The following is a 20,359-nucleotide window of genomic DNA, read 5'->3' as shown; positions in this document are numbered from 1 at the left end:
GGACCTGCCGCGCGGTGCCTGCGGCTTTTAAACTGAAAAACAAGCACACAAGGAATACAGTTTGTGGCCGTTTGACACTGTGCCTTTAAGAAAGGGGCACACTGGCTAAATGTTTATAAAATATTTTGGTATTCTAAACGAATTTCATTGGTAGCATTGTGGGAGGAGAGATTGGACCCAGGGGAGCTGGGAACTTTCTCTCAGTCTTCCTTCCTTCGCTGTCCCTCTCGGCTGGATCTGCTTCTGGGATTCTGGCCAACTAAGATAAGATACTAACTCCTTGTGCCAGGCCTTTCTTCCTTTCCTGCCCTGTTAACCGTCCACATCTCTTTTCTACCTCTTTTGGGGGAGAAGGGAGGTAGGGGGTGAAGGGGGCACAGGGGGAAGCCCCCTCTGTGGGGGGTCTGGTTTCTGGCTGAGTTCATTTGCTGTATATTCCTGTATATATTGTAAAATACCTGTATTTGTTCTGTTACATAGAATCTGTTTCCTTGTAAAATATACTCTCATTTCTCCGACTGGGTTTAGCCGTGGTCTCTTTCTCAGTGGGGGAGGGAAAGCAGAGCCTTTCCTTTCAAACCACCACACTCTCTTTTTTGGCGCCCAACGTGGGGCCAGGCAATTAAGTAATTAAGTTGATTTATTGCTTGTCTCAGCCGGAGAAACGAAATGAAGGTGCTCTGGGTTTTAGAACGTTTATTCTTCTCGGTCTGTGGCATGTTGGTCTATCGGTACTGCATCGGGTTGATGTTAGACCAGATAGGTAAATATTTAATGCGTAAAATCTATTTGTGGTTTATGCATAGGATCCAGCTGTTGTATAAACACTGTTTGGGTTTTTTTCGGCTCACTAATTACGGCAACAGAACGTCTTCCACTTTGCCGATCGAGATAAGGGAGTTTAACACTTCAGGAGGTCAAAGAGTAACTTTAAGTGCTGGCTGGGATCTTAAGGTGATTTATTTGACGGGTGTAATCCTGCTGTTGCTGATAATTAATGTCTATCTGCTGTGGGCTCTACATAGAGAGAAAAAGGTTTCTCGACCATGTTTTGTGATTAAGCAAAAATCTAGGAAGCGTAGGCGTTCCTCTAAATCTGCCCCAGACTCCTCGAGTGACGAGGAAGGGGCTGTGTCAGTTAGAAAAATAGCAAAACCTATTGGCAAAGCAGCCTTAAATGCTCCACTCTATGACTTTGGCAAGCAGCCAGGGGCGGCTCCCATTCCCAAGATGGCGACCGGTAGTGAGGCAAGGTAATTTCTGTCCGCCATGACAGGACCGGAAGGGGCCCCCACGGCGGCTGGTTTAGATCAGGACCTGTCAGCTTCTATCAGGATGGCTGTAAATTCAAACACAGCTCCAGTTAAACAAGTAGCAGTCTTAAAGACCAGAGGTGGAAAGGCCAAAGCTGATCCAGGAGCTAGTGGAGCTAATGGAGGAGAAGAGCAGGAGACCGATCCCGGTGAGGGAACCTCTGCTAGACAGGATGATCCTGGTGAGGGAACCTCTGCTAGGAAAGGGCCTGCTGGAGATGAGGAGAAGATTTGTCTTAGAGATATAGCTGAGTTATTGAGATCATCACAGGATGGAGATGCAGCTAAGACAGCAGCTGGCAGTGGCGCTTTTCAGCTTAAAGAGATCCTTGGGAGAGTGACAGCAGGATTATGGGGACAAAACGTTCAGGAAGATGTGATAGATGAAGAAGAGGATGACCTGCAGAGCTGCTCATCACCGAGGGAGGAGATTCGCAATGTCCGCAAAGATTACCTCAGAGCAGATAAGGAACCCATCCTATCTTGGCTTGCTAGGTGTTATGATACAGGTGCTCCAGCTCTAATAGTTGGAGACAAGTCAGCAGCTCAGCTAGGAACTCTCTCAAAGGATAATGGAATAGATAGACATCTAGCCAGGATTCTCGGTAAGGTTAATCTGTGGATACGCCTTTTAATGGCGGTTTCCCTGAGATACCCTTCCCGAGATGACCTTCCATGGAATCCTAAGCCCTGGACTACCATAGATGAGGGAATTAAGCGTCTGAGAGAGTTTGCCATTAGAGAGATACTCTATGGTGACCATGATACTCTGAATCCTGATGACATTCCTGTGGCAGCTGGTCTTGCTAAAAAGCTCATCAAGCTTGCTCCTTCCGATTATGCAAACATTTTGGCAAGCAGAATTGTGGCAAGAAATTATGGTGGAGATCCTCCTACGGTTGGCCAATTCACTGATCAACTAAGACAATTGGATGATAGCATGACACGTGTTTCTTTGGTTTCAGCCATTAAAGCTCTGTCTAGTGAGATAAAGGATTGCATGAGAGAGCTGAAGGATGAAATCAAAGATTCCATATCCCAATTGGCACAAAGAGATAATTCCAATTCTTCCTCCAGGTGGGTGCAGGTTTCAGCTGTGAGGAATAGACATCCTCCAAGGAGGTCATTCCAAAACAGGCCAAACCAAAACAGACCACCAAGGCAATCACGTAGGACCATTTGGATAACTCTACGTGATCAGTTTGGTGAGAACATGAACAGGTGGGATGGTCAACCGACTTCTAATCTTTTCAGGAGACTGAGGGAACTGCAAAGTGGCAGAACCCAGGGTAGCAATACCAGAAGGGTAGCTGTTACTTCCACAGTTCCCCAGGACAACTCTAGTAGCTCCAACAGTGGCTCCAGTTCTAACACTGCACAGTGTGCTCGTTGCACCTGTGGAAACGTTCCCCACAATTAGGGGTGCCCTGCCTCCCACCAGGGGGAGGAGAGGGATAATGGAGATAACAGAATCTATTGGGATGTGTACATCCAGTGGCCTGGCACTTCACAATTACAGAAGTACAGGGCCATGGTTGACACAGGAGCTCAGTGCACCATATTGCCATCAAATTATCAGGGATCAGAGTCCATAACTATTCTGGGAGTCACTGGTGGATCTCAAGAGTTAAGTAAGGTGGAGGTTAATATAAGTCTAACTGGTAAGCAGTGGAAGAAGCATACAGTTGTGACCGGACCTGATGCACCTTGCATTTTGGGAATTGATTTTCTGAGAGAAGGGCGTTTCAAGGACCCTAAGGGTTACAAATGGGCTTTTGGAGTAGCTTCTGTAGAAATTGATGGACAAAAGCTGAAGCTGTCTGCTAGACCTGAGCTTTCTGATGACTCTGCAGTTGTGGGACAACACAAGATTCAGGACATTAAGTTGCCGGTTGCTTCTCGGACTGTGCATCACAGACAATACAGAACCAACCGTGACTCTTTGTTGCCCATTCAGAATCTGATTCGTCAGTTGGAGAGTCAGAAAGTCATCAGCAAAACTCATTCACCTTTCAACAGTCCAGTGTGGCCTGTGCGAAAGCCGAATGGAGACTGGCGTCTGACAGTGGACTACCGAGCCCTGAATGAAGTAACTCCGCCTATGAGTGCAGCAGTACCAGACATGATGGAACTCCGGTATGAGCTGGAATCCAAAGAGGCCAAATGGTATGCTACCATAGACATTGCTAATGCCTTCTTCTCTATTCCCATAGCAGAGGAATGCAGGCCTCAGTTTGCTTTCACCTGGAGAGGAATCCAGTACACTTTCAACAGACTGCCAATGGGCTGGATCCACAGCTCCAGCATCTGTCATGCAGTGATCCATGATGCTCACATTCCTAAGAGCAAAGCTACTGAGGAACAGCAGCACAACCATCAGGCAGATTTAGCTGCAAGAGTTTCTCAAGTAGACAAGGACTCTGAACTTGATCTCGACTGGAAACACCGAGGTGAGATATTCTTAGCTCGGTGGGCTCACGATTCGTCAGGACATCAAGGCAGAGATGCAACATACCAGTGGGCTCGTGACAGATCCATAGACATTTCCATGGATGCTATCACACAAGTCATCCATGACTGTGACATTTGTGCTGCTATTAAGCAGGCAAAGCGAATTAAGCCCTTGTGGTATGGTGACAGATGGTCCAAGTACAGCTATGGTGAAGCTTGGCAGATTGACTACATCACTCTCCCACGTTCTCGTTCTGGTAAGCAATACGTGCTTACTATGGTAGAGGCAAACACCGGATGGCTGGAAACTTATGCAGTTCCACATGCAACTGCACGCAACACCATTCTCGGTCTGGAGAGACAGATCCTGTGGAGACACGGAACTCCAGAGAGGATTGAGTCTGACAACGGAACTCACTTCAAGAAGAACCTTGTAAAGAGCTGGGCAAAAGAGCACGGTATTGAGTGGATTTTCCACATTCCTTACTATGCACCAGCTGCAGGGAAGATTGAACGCTACAACGGTTTGTTGAAGACCACTCTCAAAGCCATGGGAGGTGGATCTTTGAAAAACTGGGAGAAACATTTAGCACAAGCAACCTGGCTGGTGAATAGTAGAGGTTCAGTGAAACGAGCTGGACCGGCACATTCAGATATGCTATGGAGAGTAGAAGGTGATAGAGTTCCTGTTGTTAGAGAAAAGAATCTGTTAGGTAAAACTGTTTGGGTATTTTCTCCCTCAGGAGAGGCTAAACCTGTCCGAGGGGTGGTTTCAGCAGAAGGTCCGGGTCACACTTATTGGGTAATGCAGGAGAATGGTCATATTCAGTGTATTCCACAAAGAGATTTAACTTTAGCTGAAAGAGTTTAGTTTCAGACTGTTGTACAGCTACAACGCGCCCAAAGGAAGAATCCCTGAGGAATCTACAGTGCACGAACCCTGAGAGCCCTGAGTCAACTGAGAGTCCCTGTGTTCCTGTTTGCCTTTTCTTCACTTCATCTGCAGAGAGACAAGCTGGTTTCCATTTTCCTATTTCCTGACTTTTTTGGACTTCTGAATCATCTACATCGGAGTATAGCCGGAAGGGACTATGAACTTTACTCACGAACCATAAATATTGTTTCCGATTGGATGGACAGTGCGAACGACCAATGAAATTGTTTAGAAGGGGTGGACTGTGACCGTTTGACGCTGTGCCTTTAAGAAAGGGGCACACTGGCTAAGTGTTTGTAAAATATTTTGGTATTCTAAACGAATTTCATTGGTAGGATTGTGGGAGAAGAGATTGGACCCAGGGGAGTTGGGAACTTTCTCTCAGTCTTCCTTCCTTCGCTGTCCCTCTCGGCTGGATCTGCTTCTGGGATTCTGGCCAACTAAGATAAGATACTAACTCCCTGTGCCAGGCCTTTCTTCCTTTCCTGCCCTGTTAACCGTCCACATCTCTTTTCTACCTCTATTGGGGGAGAAGGGAGGTAGGGGGTGAAGGGGGCACAGGGGGAAGCCCCCTCTGTGGGGGGTCTGGTTTCTGGTTGAGTTTATTTGCTGTATATTCCTGTATATATTGTAAAATCCCTGTATTTGTTGTGTTACACAGAATCTGTTTCCTTGTAAAATATACTCTCATTTCTCCAACTGGGTTTAGCCGTGGTCTCTTTCTCAGTGGGGGAGGGAAAGCAGAGCCTTTCCTTTCAAACCACCACACAGTTCATTTTGCAAAAGAAGAGGATGAACCAGGGCAAATATGTAAACAAGAAGAAGAGCCAGATATAATCACTTGATCTTTATCCTTGGGTGAGCTATGTGATATAGGGAAGGACTACACCCATCATCGTCACCAGGCTACTCTGACAGTGGATTACCATGGCCTGAACAAGGTCACACCAGCAGAGTGCTGCTGTACCAGACATGCTGGAGCTCCAGAACCAGATGGAGACTAAGGCAGCCAAATAGAATGCCACAATTAACATTGCCAATGCATTCTTCTCCATTGCCAGAGGAACAGAATGCAGGCCACAGAGTTTACCTTCACCTGGAGAGGCATCCAATAGAATCATAGAATCAATAAGGTTGGAAAAGACCTAAGAGATCATCAAGTCCAACCTGATCTCCTTCTATGCCCAGGTGACTGCCTGGTGGATGTGGGGCAGGCTGTGGATGGAGTCTGCCTGGACTTCAGCAAGGCCTTTGACACCGTCCCCCACAGTAAACTCCTGGCCAAGCTGTCAGCCCCTGGCTTGGATGGGAGCACACTGCGATGGGTTAGGAACTGGCTGGAAGCTGAGTCCAGAGAGTGGTGGTGAATGGTGCCACAGCCAGCTGGCAGCCAGGCACCAGTGGTGTGCCCCAAGGATCAGTGCTGGGCCCCATCCTCTTTAACATCTTTATTGATGATCTGGATGAGGGCATTGAGTCCTTCATCAGTAAATTTGCAGATGACACCAAGCTGGGGGCAGGAGTTGATCTGCTGGAGTGTAGAGGGGCTTTGCAGAGGGACCTCAACAGGCTGGACAGATGGGCAGAGTCCAAGGACAGGAGATTTGTTATGAATATCCTGGTGATTCTGTGATTTGTGTTAAAGGTAGAGAATTCAGAGTGCACTGGGACTGGGGGTCAGGAGCTTGCAGGAGCCTGTTTTACATAGAATATGAATACATACATAGAATAAACCAGGTTGGAAGAGACCTTCAAGATCATCGCGTCCAACCCATCAACCAATCCAACACCGCCCAAGCAACTAACCCACGGCACCAAGCACCCCGTCAAGTCTTCTCCTAAAAACCTCCAGTGATGGCGACTCCACCACCTCCCCAGGCAGCCCATTCCAATGTGCAATCACTCTTTCTGTATAGAACTTTTTTCTAACATCCAGCCTGAATCTCCCCTGGCACAGCCTGAGACTGTGTCCTCTTGTTCTGGTACTGCTTGCCTGGGAGAAGAGACCAACATCCGTCTGTCTACAACCTCCCTTCAGGTAGTTGTAGAGAGCAATAAGGTCACCCCTGAGTCTCCTCTTCTCCAGGCTAAGCAACCCCAGCTCCCTCAGCCTCTCCTCGTAGGGCTTATGTTCCAAACCCCTCACCAACTTTGTTGCTCTTCTCTGGACTCGTTCCAGCAAGTCAACCTCCTTCCTAAACTGAGGGGCCCAGAACTGGACACAGGACTCGAGGTGCGGCCTAACCAGTGCAGTGTACAGGGGCAGAATGACCTCCCTGCTCCTGCTGGCCACACTGTTCCTGATGCAGGCCAGGATGCCATTGGCCCTCTTAGCTGCCTGGGCACACTGCAGGCTCATGTTCAGTCTACCGTCGACCAGCACCCCCAGGTCCCTCTCAGCCTGACTGCTCTCCAGCCACTCTGACCCCAGCCTGTAACTCTGCATGGGGTTGTTGTGGCCAATGTGCAGAACCCGGCACTTGGATGTGTTAAATCTCATGCCGTTGGACTCTGCCCATCTGCCCAGCCTGTCGAGGTCCCTCTGCAGAGCCTCTCTACCCTCCAGCAGATCAACTCCTGCGCCCAGCTTGGTGTCGTCAGCAAATTTACTGATGATGGACTCGATGCCCTCGTCCAGATCATCAATAAAGATGTTAAAGAGCAAGGGGGAGCTGCATATTTTACAGACTTAAACAGAGACAGTGTGTTTGGCTAACTGGAGACACCAAGGCTGAGGAGAAGAACTGAGAATTTGTTTTCTTTAGATAAGAAGCCTGGACGACTGAGCATGCGTGCAAGGGGATGCTTTGACCCCTACCACACAGAGTGCACAGGAGCAGGGATCTGCCCGCCTATTCTAAGACTCATTATCATATGCCTGCCTTCTATTTAGCATAAGTTCGTTTATGTAGATGATGTAACTATATAAGATGAAGAAAGCCATTGTAAAGCTGCTGTGGAGGTGGAGTTTTCTCCCCTCTCAAGCCCAGCGTGCTGCTTTGCTTGCCTTTTATTGCTTTTATTGCCTTTTATTGCCTTTTTAAGATCTTTTAGTGCCAATAAAACTGTTACCAAAAACTTTTACCAGGAGTCATCTATAACAAGATTGAACACATCTAAGTGCCAGGTTCTACACATTGGCCACAGCAACCCCAGGCAGTGCTACAGGCTGGGGTCAGAGTGGCTGAGAGCAGCCAGGCAGAGAGGGACCTGGGGGTAGTGGTCAATAGTAGGCTGAACATGAGCCAGCAGTGTGCCCAGGGGGCCAAGAAGGCCAATGGCATCCTGGCCTGCATCAGGAACAGTGTGGCCAGCAGGAGCAGGGAGGTCATTGTGCCCTGTGCTCAGCACTGCTCAGGCCACACCTTGAGTCCTGTGTCCAGTTCTGGGCTCCTCAGGTCAGGAAAGAGGTTGAGCTGCTGGAAGGTGTCCAGAGAAGGGCAACAAAGCTGGGGAGGGGTCTGGAGCACAGCCCTGAGAGGGAGCTGGGGTTGCTTAGCCTGGAGAAGAGGAGGCTCAGGGGAGACCTTCTTGCTCTCTCCAACTCCCTGAAGGGAGGTTGTAGCCAGGTGGGGGTTGGGCTCTTCTCCCAGGCACCCAGCACCAGAACAAGAGGACACAGTCTCAAGCTGGGCCAGGGGAGGTTTAGGCTGGAGGTTAGGAAGAAATTCTTCCCAGCCAGAGAGATTGGCCACTGGGATGTGCTGCCCAGGGAGGTGGTGGAGTTTTGGGACAGAGGTTCTTGGAATCAATACGGCTGACCAATATGATCGGGTATTGATCCTTTATTGTTCCAGTATTGCAGGCCTATGGCTCAGGCCTATGGTGAAAGCATGGCATGGTAAAGCATGGAAGGAGGAGAGATAGGACAGGCAGAAAAAGAAGAAGTAGTGCGTAGCAAGGAAACTGCTACAACTTATATAAACTTGGTGTGCCTTGGTGGCATGGACTCATTGGTTCCCTATGAGTGACCACACATCACACTATTGTAGATTATTGGTCCAACTACTGCTGACACGCGAGGTTTGTTGATGCAGGTGCATGTCCTGTTGTCCCGAGATAACTTGCTATGTTTCTAGCTACCAGCGTCTTGTTTTAGTTACAGTGCTGCAGGCACAGCACTGTTTTGCTACACTGCTAGCTGGCTCTGCACTTATGCTGAGCATGGCCTACCACCATGTCAGGCTCTAGGCCTGCACTGCCAGATTGCTCACACTGCTCGTCGCTGGCATTGCCACAGTGGAGTCCCCATCCCTGGAGGTGTTTAGGAAGAGCCTGGATGAGGCACTTGGTGCCATGGTTTAGCTGATCAGATGGTGTTGGGTGACAGGTTGGACTTGATCTCAAAGGTTCTTTCCAACCTGGTTAGTTCTATTCTATTCTACTGTGCTCTATAAGACCCCAACTGGAGTACTGCATCCAGCTCTGGGTCCCCCAGGAAAAGACAGACAAGGACCTGTTAGAGCAGGTCCAAAAGAGGGCTACAAAAGCAGTTAGAAGGCTGGAACATCTCTCTTATGAAGAAAAGTTAAGAGAGTTGACATTGGTGACCTAACAAAGCAGGACTCCACTTCATCCTCTACACTCTAACATCACCTTCAAAAAGAGAGGTGAAGCTTTAACACCTTTAACCACCCATGAACAAGCTCCACGTGGCAAAACTTCAAACATCACATAGGGAATACTGTAAAAAGAAAAAAAAATGTGTGGTAGTAGTGGCTGACCCTCTTTTAGAGGGCACTGAAGCACTCATGCCAACCAGACAAGAGGTCTGTTGCCTATCAGGAGCTAAGATCTGAGACATCATCAAGAGGGTACCACAACTTAATAAGAGCCTTGACTACTACCCACTGTTACTCTTCCATGTGGGCATGAATGACACTGCAAACCAGAACATGAGCAGAATCAAGGAAGACTGTAAAGTACTGGGGGTGTAAGTGAAAAACATTGGTGCCCCAGTTATCTTTTCCTCCATTTTACCAGTTAGAGGAAAGGAGATAGCAAGAAATAGATGAATAATGCATCTCAACACCTGGCTATGTGGTTGGTGGTGTCACAAGGGGTTTGGGTTTTATGGCAATGGGGCATTCTTTGACAACTATAAACTGTTAGGGAGGGATGGAATATACCTGTCTTGAAGAGGTAAGTGAATCTTTGGAAGTAGGCTGGCCAACTTGGTGAGGCAGGCTTTAAACTGAAGGACTTGGAGGGTGGGGTTCAAGGTAGCAATGCTCATGCCATCCCACTGAACCAGGGAGTAAGCCAGGCAAGCCAGGCAAACCAGAGCAGTGACAAACGTTCCTTAGCTGCCATTCAAGAGGAGAGCCAGAAGGCAAACTACCTCAAGGGTGGATACAATTATGGTGGATACTCTTGCACCCCTCCAGGGAAACCTTCTTACTCAACTACCCCTCTGAATTGCCTGTACACCCAACACACACAGCATGGGGAATAAACAGGAAGAACTAGAGGTGTGGGTGCAGTCACAGAGTCATGATCTCATTGCAGTTACAGAGACATAGTGGGATGGCACGAGTGGCTGGAATGCTGTCATGAACAGCTATGTACTTTTTAAGAAAGACAGGCCAGCAAGGTGAGGTGGTGTATTGGGTTTGGCTGAGGTGGAGTTAATGCTCCCTAGAGCATCTTTCTAGTGCTGTGTTTTGCTGTGCTGTAGCTGGGTGTTGATAACACACTAGTGCTTTGGCTATTGCTGAACCAAGTACCAAGGCTGTGCTTTTCCAACATTTTCCCACCCCAAGAGGACACTGAGGGGTGGGCATGATCCTGGGAAGGGACACAGCTGGGCCAGCTGACTCAAACTGACCAAAGGGGTATTTGATGCCATACATATAAACTAAGTGAAAGAAGTGGGGAGATATTCATCCATGGTGTCTGTCCTCTGGAGCAACTGCTACATGTGTTAGAGCCCTGCTTCCTGGGAGTGACCAAAACCACCATCTGCTGATGGGAAGTAGAGAATAACATCTCTCTTTGCTTTTGCTTCTGCATGTGGCCTTCGCCTTTGCTTCACATTATTAAAATTGCTTCTATCTTACTACAGGCCTTTTGTTATATTTTCCCCTCTCCCCTGTCCATCTAAAAAGGGGACAGATAGAGCAGCTTTGGGAAGCATTTGGCCCCCAGCCAGGGCTAAACCACCACAGGTGGCAGAATTGCTCTTTATGCGAGAGAGCAACTGGAATATATTTAGCTCTGCCTAGGGGGGGAAGGAGAACAAGTTGAAAGCATGTGGGTAATAATTAAGGGACAAGCTAATATGAGTGACATTGTAGTGAGTGTTTACTATAGGCTACCTGATCAGGAAGTGGAAATCACACAGTATCACAGTATTGCCAAGGTTGGAAGAGACCTTGAGGATCATCGAGTCCAACCTGGCACCACAAACCCCATGACTAGAATTGATGAGGCCTTCTACAGATAGCTTAAAGTAGCCTCACAATCACATGCCCTGATGATCATGGGGGACTTCAACCACCCTGATATTTGCTGGAAAGGTCACACAGTGAGGCACAAACAGTCCAGGAAGTTCCTGCAGTGCACTGATGATAATTTTTTGACACCAGTACCCTACAAGGAGAGGTGTGCTGCTGGTCCTTGTGCTAATGAACAAAGAAGGTCTAGTCATGGATGTGAAAGTTGGAGACAGCTTTGGCTGCAGTGACCATGAGATAGTGGAGTAGCAAGCAAGGAAGTAGCTGGGTAATAAGTAGAATTGCAATCCTGGATTTCAGTAGAGCCAACTTTGACCTCTTCAGAGACCTACTTGGAGGAATCCCGTGGGTTAGGGCTATAGAAGGTAGGGGTGGCCAAAGAGAGCTGGTTAATATTCAAGCACCACCTCCTCCAAGCATAGGAAATGCCTGAATCTTTTGGTAATCCCAGAGGGCAGCAGAGGCAATGCCTGTATGCAGTGTGACCACACAAATGAACTGCTCAGCCTGGTGGCAGAACTGGAAAAGGAGGTGGAAAGGCTAGGGATCATCAGGGAGCCTGAACAAGAGAGAGACTGATGGAGCCCAGCTCTGCTATCCTTTAAATAGAAAGAAGAACGCTTGTCAGAAAGTACCCAGGATCAAGGGACCCCTATATCCTGTCCCTGTCAGGCTGAAATCTAAATGAGAAGAGTGGAGGCAATTTCATGGTCGAGGCAGCAGGACAACTCCCTCCTTGCCCACCTCATCCCCCCCAGGAACCTCTGAACAACAGGTATGACAGCCTAGTTGAGAAAGACCAATCAAATGAGGATGTGGATGATGGCAATCTACACTAGAGGTGTCTTCGCAGTCAGAAAAGCCCACAACCCAGATCACAACCACATTCACAAGGAAGAAAAAAAAAGGGTTATAGTTGTAGGGTGACTCCCTTCTGAGGGGAAGAGAGGGTCAAATATGCTGGGTAAAGCCTCCTCATAGTGAAGTCTGCTATCTCCCTGGAGCAGGTTAAGGACATCAATAGGAAACTTCCTAGCTTGATATGGACCTTAGACTATTACCTATTACTGATCTGACATGTAAGTGAAGAGGAAACCATGACTTCTAGTCCAACAGTGATCAAAAGAGACTTCAGGGTCTTGGGACAGTTGGTAAGGGAATCTGGTGCACAGGCTATTTTTTCCCTCTCTCCTTACAGTTGTGGGCAGTGACATTGTAAGGAACAGATGGGTCCAGTCTATTAATATATGGCTCTGTAATGGGTTGGGGCAGACCCCCTCCCCACCACGTGCAGAAATAACGACTCAGACAAACGGATTGCAAAAGTAGTGGAGAGTTTAAATAGAGAACAGTGAGTGTGCACAAAAGGAAACATGGTGACAAGAAAGGAACCAAAGTAAACCCAGAAAAACCCCAAACCCCACCTGAGGGTGCATCCAAAACCCCCAGGGCTCCTTCTTCCCCCTCCCTCTGCTGGGCTAGTCTCAGCTGGCCAGGCCTGAGACTGCCCATCCCCCTGTGGCCTTGGGCCCAATCAGGCCCATGGCCGGGAGATCTCTCCCCCAGTTACCAAGTCTCGGAGAGGGAAGGAAAGAGGAAGTGCCAGACCCCACTGCAAAATTTATAGTGGTGCAAGGGATTATGGTAGAAATACCTAATTTCCTGAGTCCACCCACTGGGATGGACTTCTGGACACAGGAAACACCCCTGTGGCAGAGGGCACCCAGCCCAAACTACGACAGGCTCCATGACTAGTGTCACAACAATTTTGGTGGTTTTGACTACAGGATGGCCTACACAACACCAGGTTTGCTGGCATCAAATGGGAGACACCTTTCTCAAAGGGGGAAGAGAGTCTTTGCTCAGGAGATTGCAGGGCTGATTTACAGGGCTTTAAACTAGATATGAAGGGGGAGGGGGAAAACAGTATCAGGCTTGTCTGTGACAAGCTGTGGAATGACACACCAGGGTTAGAGGGACACAGTGCTAGTAAGAGCCTTCAACCTGTTGTCCTGAGGCATGCCAGGGACACTGAAGCACAAAGTCTTACAGAGATGAGCTGGGGGCTCCTTGAGGTAGTAGGATCCAATAGGGAAACATCAGTGAAAGGCAATTAAGGAGGGTTCTCTGAGGTGACATGGCTGACAGACCTGCTACAGTGCCTCTACACACAGCATGGGCAACAAACAGGAGGAGTTGGAAGCTACCATGCTGCTGGAAAGCTACAATGTAGTGGACATTGCTGAAACTTGGTGGAATGAATCCTATGTCTGGAAAATGGCTATCAATGGCTACAAGCTGTTCAGAAGGGACAGGAGAGGAAGGAGGGGAGGAGCTATTGCTCTCTATGTTAAGAAATGGATAGAGCATGAAGTGATGCCCTTAAAGAATAGGCACAAGGAAGTTGAAAGTTTGTGGGTAGGAATTAGACACCAAGGCAACAAGGGGAACCTTGTGGTTGGTGTCTACTACAGGCTACCTGATCAAAGGGAGACAACTGAAAAAGCCTTCTTACTCCAGCTACAGGAGGGAGGCATCACACTCACAGGCTCTCATCATGCTGGGGGATTTCAACCATCCTGACATCTGCTGCACAAGTGGAAAGTGTAAGTGGAGACAAAGTTCACTTGAGGAACCTGAACATACACAAGTCTATGGGTCCTGACAAAATGTATCCCAGGGTCCTGAGGGAACTGGTTGATGTAGTTGCAAGCTACACTCCATGATATCTAAAACCTACTGGCAGTCAGGTAAGTCCCTAGTGACTGGAGGAAAGTAAACATTACATCCATTTCTAAAAAGAGTAGAAAGGAGTACCCCAGGAACTACTGACCTGTCAGCCTTACCTCAGTGCCTGGGAAGATCATGGAACAGATCCTCCTAGAAGCTCTGATAAGGCACATGGAAGACAGAGGTGATTTGAGACAGACAGCATGGCTTCACCAAGGACAAGTCCTGCCTCACCAATCTAGTGGCTTTCACAGAATGTTAGGAATTGGAAGGGTCCTCCAGAGATCATTGAGTCCAACCCCCCTGCCAAAGCAGGATCACCTAGGGCAGGCCTCACAGGAACACATCTAGGCAGGCTTTGAAAGTCTCCAGAGAAGGAGACCCCACAACCTCTCCGAGAAGCCTGCTCCAGGCCTCTGTTGCCCTCACCATAAAGAAACATCTCCTTGTGTTGAGGTGGAACCTCCTGTGTTCTAGCTTGTACCCTCCTCATCCTATCACTGGGCACCACCAAAAACAGACCTTCATCTTGACACCCACTCCTCAGATATTTATAGACATTGATAAGAATCCCTCTCAGTCTTCTCTTCAAGGCTAAGCAGTCCAGCTCCAGCATTTATCTTCTCAAATATATCCTTCCCTATCACAAAACTGATTTTGGCAAAAACAATCTATTTTGAGAAAAAACACACAGTACAGATACAATTTATTAACATGCTTGAAACTCACTTTTCTTCTATACCTTATCCTTGCAAAAACAACTTCCATCAACTTACAGATTGAGAACTTTCAGTCAACTACAGACTCTACAGCAAGGCAACTTGTTCTAACCTTATAACTAATATAAAATTAACACTTCAAACGTGTTAAATGGGGACTAAAAGAAAAACATTAAAACAAGAAAAAAAGAGGCTCCTAAAAAAAAAAGTATAGCTGCAGCTTTATATCTTTTCAGCTTAGCTAGTTTTTTTTCCTTCTTCATATAAAAAGGTATTTATGTCAACAATGTAACATTATCATCAACAGTTTATTAGAAAATTATTTTAATTTTTTAAAAATAGGCAACTTCAAAGAACATTGCTATACTGAAGTGCTGTGGCCTGAGCAATAGGCCCCAAACCAAAGCTGACCTCTAGATGGACATCCCAACCAAGCATTAGATATTGTTAGTATCAACTCATTAGTGAAATATGTATTATCTTTAGCATCTATTGTCAGTTAATAAAATATGTATGCTTATTAGTAAAAGGTGTAGCTTAGAATATAATCATTGGTGAGGATGAAATGTCATGAGAATGTATTCAACTTCCCTTACTTAGAGGCAAACCGTCAAGGCCATATAGTCAGACCTCATGTGGAGGTGTGTGACAAAAGCCAAATAGATAAAAACACTCCCTTAGTTTCTCCCTGGGCCCTAGCCAGGCTCAGGGAAAATCCAGGAGGAGGGTGAAGTCAGAGGATTACACATTTAGAATCACATAAACTTGTTTATTTAACATAAAAAGCTGGATCCTCTTGCAGCAACTTTGGAAGCCTCACCTACAAGTGGATGCACTGCATAGGACTTCCCAAATGCTGGGAAAGGTTCTCCAAATCCTTGCTGCAACTGGGACTCCCTCAGCAATTGCAGATCTGGATGATGGTAAAGTATTGGGGCAGTTGGTGATGTATCTTTCTTAATCACTATCGCTAACCTTATGTAGTAATGAATAGGTGCATTACCTTGATATATTTTACCTTTGTTATATAATCATTACTGATGCTGGTTGTACTGTTACTATTTTGCTTGCTTTCTTTTATGTGTAAGTATAGATTTACCTCTTTCACTTGGTGTCTGTGTCCCTTGTGCTAACCCTGACAATTGGCAATACATAGATTGGTGTCACAGACAGGATTCAAAAACTAAATGCATTGTTTGAAGGTTGGGATTTGTGCTTAAGCAGAGAGAAAACCTCTTAATGTTTAGCAGAGGTAGAACCTCTTCAATCCTGATGAAGAATTTTTTTCTGTTTTTACTTGGAATCCCACCATTCAGAAATACATATACCTATTTCAAATTTTCAACAAAACAACACAATGTTATTTCCATACTTTGATTTCTGATGATGAATAGAAAGACTAAGAAATCATTATTCCCCATGCTAAAAAAAAAAATCTAACATCCACTAGAAAAACCTCAAAACATAACCTCTATCAATCAGAAGCATTTTTACAAAAATGTTTTGATAATTCTTCTCCTTTATTAAATCACAGAAACACTGAACAACACCTCATACCCCTTTTGTAGCTTTAACCAGTGCAATCTAATGAGTCCACATTCTACTACTCTGGATATCTATCACAGCATCAGTTTACAAAGTACTTTCTCCAAAGTTGTCACCAAAACCATCCTTTTTATTAACCCTTATTTTACTCACTGTAGTTAGCATTTACCTCATTATCTGCACAGAATGCAGATAATCCAACAACCCTATTCACCCTTTTTGAAAGCAAACACACACACACCCCCAAAAAACACAACTCAGCCCCCCTCCCCCCAAATAGCCAACCCTCACACCACCAAAAAACAAACACAAACCCACATCTTAATCAGAGAATAACCAAGAGGATTTGACACCTTTACTAGAAAAATCACATTAGTAGATTCAGGCAAAACTGGTTTTAGATAGGCAAGCACATATACTAACAAAATGCTGTAGGCTATACACTGAATAGCCATCACACTCTAGTTCAGCATCAAGCTACTAACCCTCCATCTACAAGTCAGTATTATTACTCCCAAACATTTAAGTCTTCTATCATATTGCTTTCAAAACACTAATCTTAAATAATCTCTATTCCTTTAAAAAATATTATTCTCACAGCTCTAGAAGAATCAAAACTACGTAGAGAGGTGCTGAATTTAGTTCCTAAGAGAGGAAAAAAAATATCATTTTGAGATACAAGGCAGAACTTCTACATAATATTTTATACTAATGCAACTACCTGTAAGAAGAGGTAGAAAACCAAGCAAGTTTATCTACAAATATTGCAAACTACTTCTAAGTAAATTCCCTTACTTAATTTTTCTCTCCATTCTTGTTTTTAAATTAATCCTCAACTGTCCACTTCATTTACCCAAAGCAAAAACAAACAAAATAAACCAAACCACAACAGAAGAACAAGGACAGACACAAAATAATTGTATGACAACCTCTCTAAAAACATTGCTACTGTGTTGGCACATTTCATCTTTTAGAATCACAGGATGTTAGGGGTTGGGAGGGACCTCTAGAGATTATCTAGTCCAACCCTCCTGCCAAAGCAGAATCACCTAAGGTAGGCCACACAGGAATGCATATAGGTAGGTTTTGAATGTCTCCAGAGGAGATTGCACAACCTCTCTGGGCAGCCTGCTCCAGTGCTCTGTCACCCTCACTGTAAATAAGTTTCTCCTTCTGTTGAGATGCAACCTCCTGTGTTCTAGCTTGTACCCATTGTTCCTCGTCCTATCACTGAACATCATCAAAAAGAGACCATCACCTTCATCTTGACACCCACCCTTTCAGATATTTATAGACATTCATAAGATCCCCAAATACAAAACTAAAAAAGAATATATTATTTCTCAAGCTGCCAAAGCTACCAAAAACCAAACTACACTTGAACAAGGCCATGAAAACTGCATTAACTCTTTTTCCCAATCCCAACAGTTCCTTCTACAACTGCTGCACAACCACACCACACCCCACACATTCCCCTTTCATTATACCAAAGCAGACTACACCCCAAGCCAATTTCCCTGGATGCCAGGCCGCCCTTGCATCACCTCCCCTCGAGCACACACTCCCCCCCCCGCCTCATGCCCCACAGTCCCTTCTCCTCCTTCCTATCCTAAGAAATGTGGGAGTACTTCCCCTCAAAGGGAGCATATCACGTCAAGCCTGCCTGACGTGGGCCTGCACCCCTCCTGCACTCTTTCTTCCTTCACATCATGCCATTTACAACTTCCAGGACACATCAACAAGCCACCCTGACTCTTTTGTCCTTTCCCCCAAAACAGGTCCAAACCCAAACAATGAACAATTAATCCTGGGCAAAGGAATCGCAGACTAGTGAGGGGTGACGGAAACCAGGCCTACTTCAAGCTGCAGCAGATCCTTCAAACTCGGCGAACACAGGCCCGGAGTGGCGACAGAAAAGGGACTTCGGGCCTACCCGTAACGGACGTGTCCACCACCTCCCTTCCCGCGACACTGCAAAGCGAGACTTGGCCGCCACCTTCCTCCTCCCACCACAACCAATTTCTGCCACCAACCCCACAGGCCCCGCTCTCAGCGACGGCGGCAGCGCCGCCATATTGACCCACCTCACACAGCAGCATGCGAAGCTGTACAAAGCTCAAAGGACATCTCCTCTCTTCTCTTCCCCCCCGCCTTCCAACTCTTCCCCTCCCCCCAACTCTTCACCCCCCCGCGGCCTTGCGTCTCCTCACCTTCATGTCTGGACATCCTAAATTTTGAGGCTGCAGCCCAGGCCTGTTCCTAGGCTTCCGGTGGGGTGCTCGAGCGTTGCTTTAATCTAGGTCCCTCTCGTGCCTTACGCACTGACCCCCAACAAGAAGCAAACAAACAACAAAAAGGGGGGGGGGGGGAATGGGGGAAATGACGCAAAGGGGTATCTGTTCCAACAGCGCCGGCCAGCCGGCCGGCCTGCCTGCGCCTGCCCCTGCGCCTGCCCGTGCGTGCGTGCGTGCGTGCGTGCGTGCGTATGCGTCTGTCTGTGTCTCCCTCCCCCCTCTCTCCCTCCTTCCTCTTAGAGAGGGCGGATCCAGTCGCAGCGACTTCTTGGGCGCTGCCAAGCATTAGGCCCCTCTTCCGCCGCTTTAGCCACCCCTTTCCCTGAGCTCCCATCTCTGTTTTACCTTTTATTGTTACTGCAAGAACACTGACTCCTTTTTGCACTCCTCGGCTATTTCTCATCCTAAGCTCGAGGTCTCCCCGTTTCTCCTCTTCTCCATCTGTTTTGTTTAGGGTTTTTCATTTTTTCTCTCTCTCTCCCCCCCCCCCCCCCCCCCCCCCCCCATTCCTCCTTTGTCCAGCAGTCGCCGCACGCAGGGAGCCGAGGAAATACACAAGCAAGGGAAAGGAGGGCCGGCACCCTCGCGAGGCAAGCCGCGGGGTTGAGCGTAGCTGTACGGGGGGGGGAATCTCTTCCTCCAAACTAGACAAGACTGCTGTCTTCACACATCCACTGGGGACACAGCCTCCTCCACTGTTTCAGCCTCTGACACCTGCCTGTGTGGAACACCTAGAATAGAAGACACAGACTAAACCGGGTTGGAAGAGACCTTCAAGATCATGGCGTCCAACCCATCAACCAATCCAACACCGCCCAAACAACTAACCCACGGCACCAAGCACCCCGCCAAGTCTCCTCCTGAACACCTCCAGTGATGGCGACTCCACCACCTCCCCAGGCAGCCCATTCCAATGTGCAATCACTCTTTCTGTATAGAACTTCTGCCTACCAGCCAGCCTGAACCTCCCCTGGCACAGCCTGAGGCTGTGTCCTCTTGTTCTGGTGCTGCTTGCCTGGGAGAAGAGACCAACATCCGTCTGGCCGCAACCTCCCTTCAGGTAGTTGTAGAGAGCAATAAGGTCACCCCTGAGTCTCCTCTTCTCCAGGCTAAGCAACCCCAGCTCCCTCAGTCTCTCCTCACAGGGCTGTGTTCCAAACCCCTCACCGACTTTGTTGCTCTTCTCTGGACACCTTCCAGCAGCTCAGCCTCCTTCCTAACCTGAGGGGCCCAGAACTGGACACAGGACTCGAGGTGCGGCCTAACCAGTGCAGTGTCCAGGGTGTGGTCGTTTGAGGCTGTGCCTTTAAGAACAAACACTGCTGGAACACACTGGCTAATGTTTTTGGTACTAGAACCAAAACATTCTGATATTCTAAACGAATTTCATTGGTTGATAAACAAAAATTCAGCTTTAGATTGTGAAGCGGTTGGAAAATTTTTTTTTTTTCCTCAGTTCAGTTGGGTTTGGGAGTTGGGGGAGTTTGGTGTTTCAGCCTGTTCTCCCTGCCTGCTTCTTCTGCGAACTGCTGGACTTGGCCTTCAGATAAGCAAACACTAATCCTGCATGGGCTTTTGAAGCTTGCTAACAACTCTTTTCCTTAGTAACTTGCCTTTCTCTCTCTCTAACCCCTTTTTGGGGAAAAAGGGAGGTAAGGGGGGGAGAGAGGGGGTTCCAAAGAGGGGATCCCTCCCTGAGGGAGGGATTTTTGTTGTGTTATTTGTCTTTGCTGTGTATTTCTGTGTATATATTGTAAATACCTGTATATATTGTGTTATATATAACCTGCTTTCCATATATGCTTGTAAATATATAGCTTTGCTCTTCGACTGAGTTAGCTGTGGTTTCTTACTCTGTGGAGGAGGGAGAGCTAAGCCCTCTCTCAACCTACCACATTTATTGGCTGCCCAACTCGGG

General features: G+C 47.2%; 1 protein-coding gene across 1 annotated transcript in view; it reads right to left on the bottom strand.

Annotated features, from left to right (window-relative positions):
• The window catches only part of KCMF1 (potassium channel modulatory factor 1), a 196,866-nt gene extending 178,374 nt beyond the window's left edge, over positions 1-18,492 (bottom strand). Inside the window, exon 1 of the mRNA XM_054179263.1 lies at positions 18,358-18,492. Coding sequence (XP_054035238.1) covers positions 18,358-18,373 — 16 coding nt within the window. The 5' untranslated portion in view covers positions 18,374-18,492. The remainder of the gene's footprint in view (positions 1-18,357) is intronic.
• Between the last annotated feature and the right edge of the window lie 1,867 nt (positions 18,493-20,359).

Source organism: Dryobates pubescens, assembly GCF_014839835.1.
Source record: "Dryobates pubescens isolate bDryPub1 chromosome W unlocalized genomic scaffold, bDryPub1.pri SUPER_W_unloc_2, whole genome shotgun sequence".
NCBI classification, from domain to species: domain Eukaryota; kingdom Metazoa; phylum Chordata; class Aves; order Piciformes; family Picidae; genus Dryobates; species Dryobates pubescens.
Note: the sequence above shows the minus strand (reverse complement) of the source record. Positions and strands in the feature narration are given on the sequence as shown.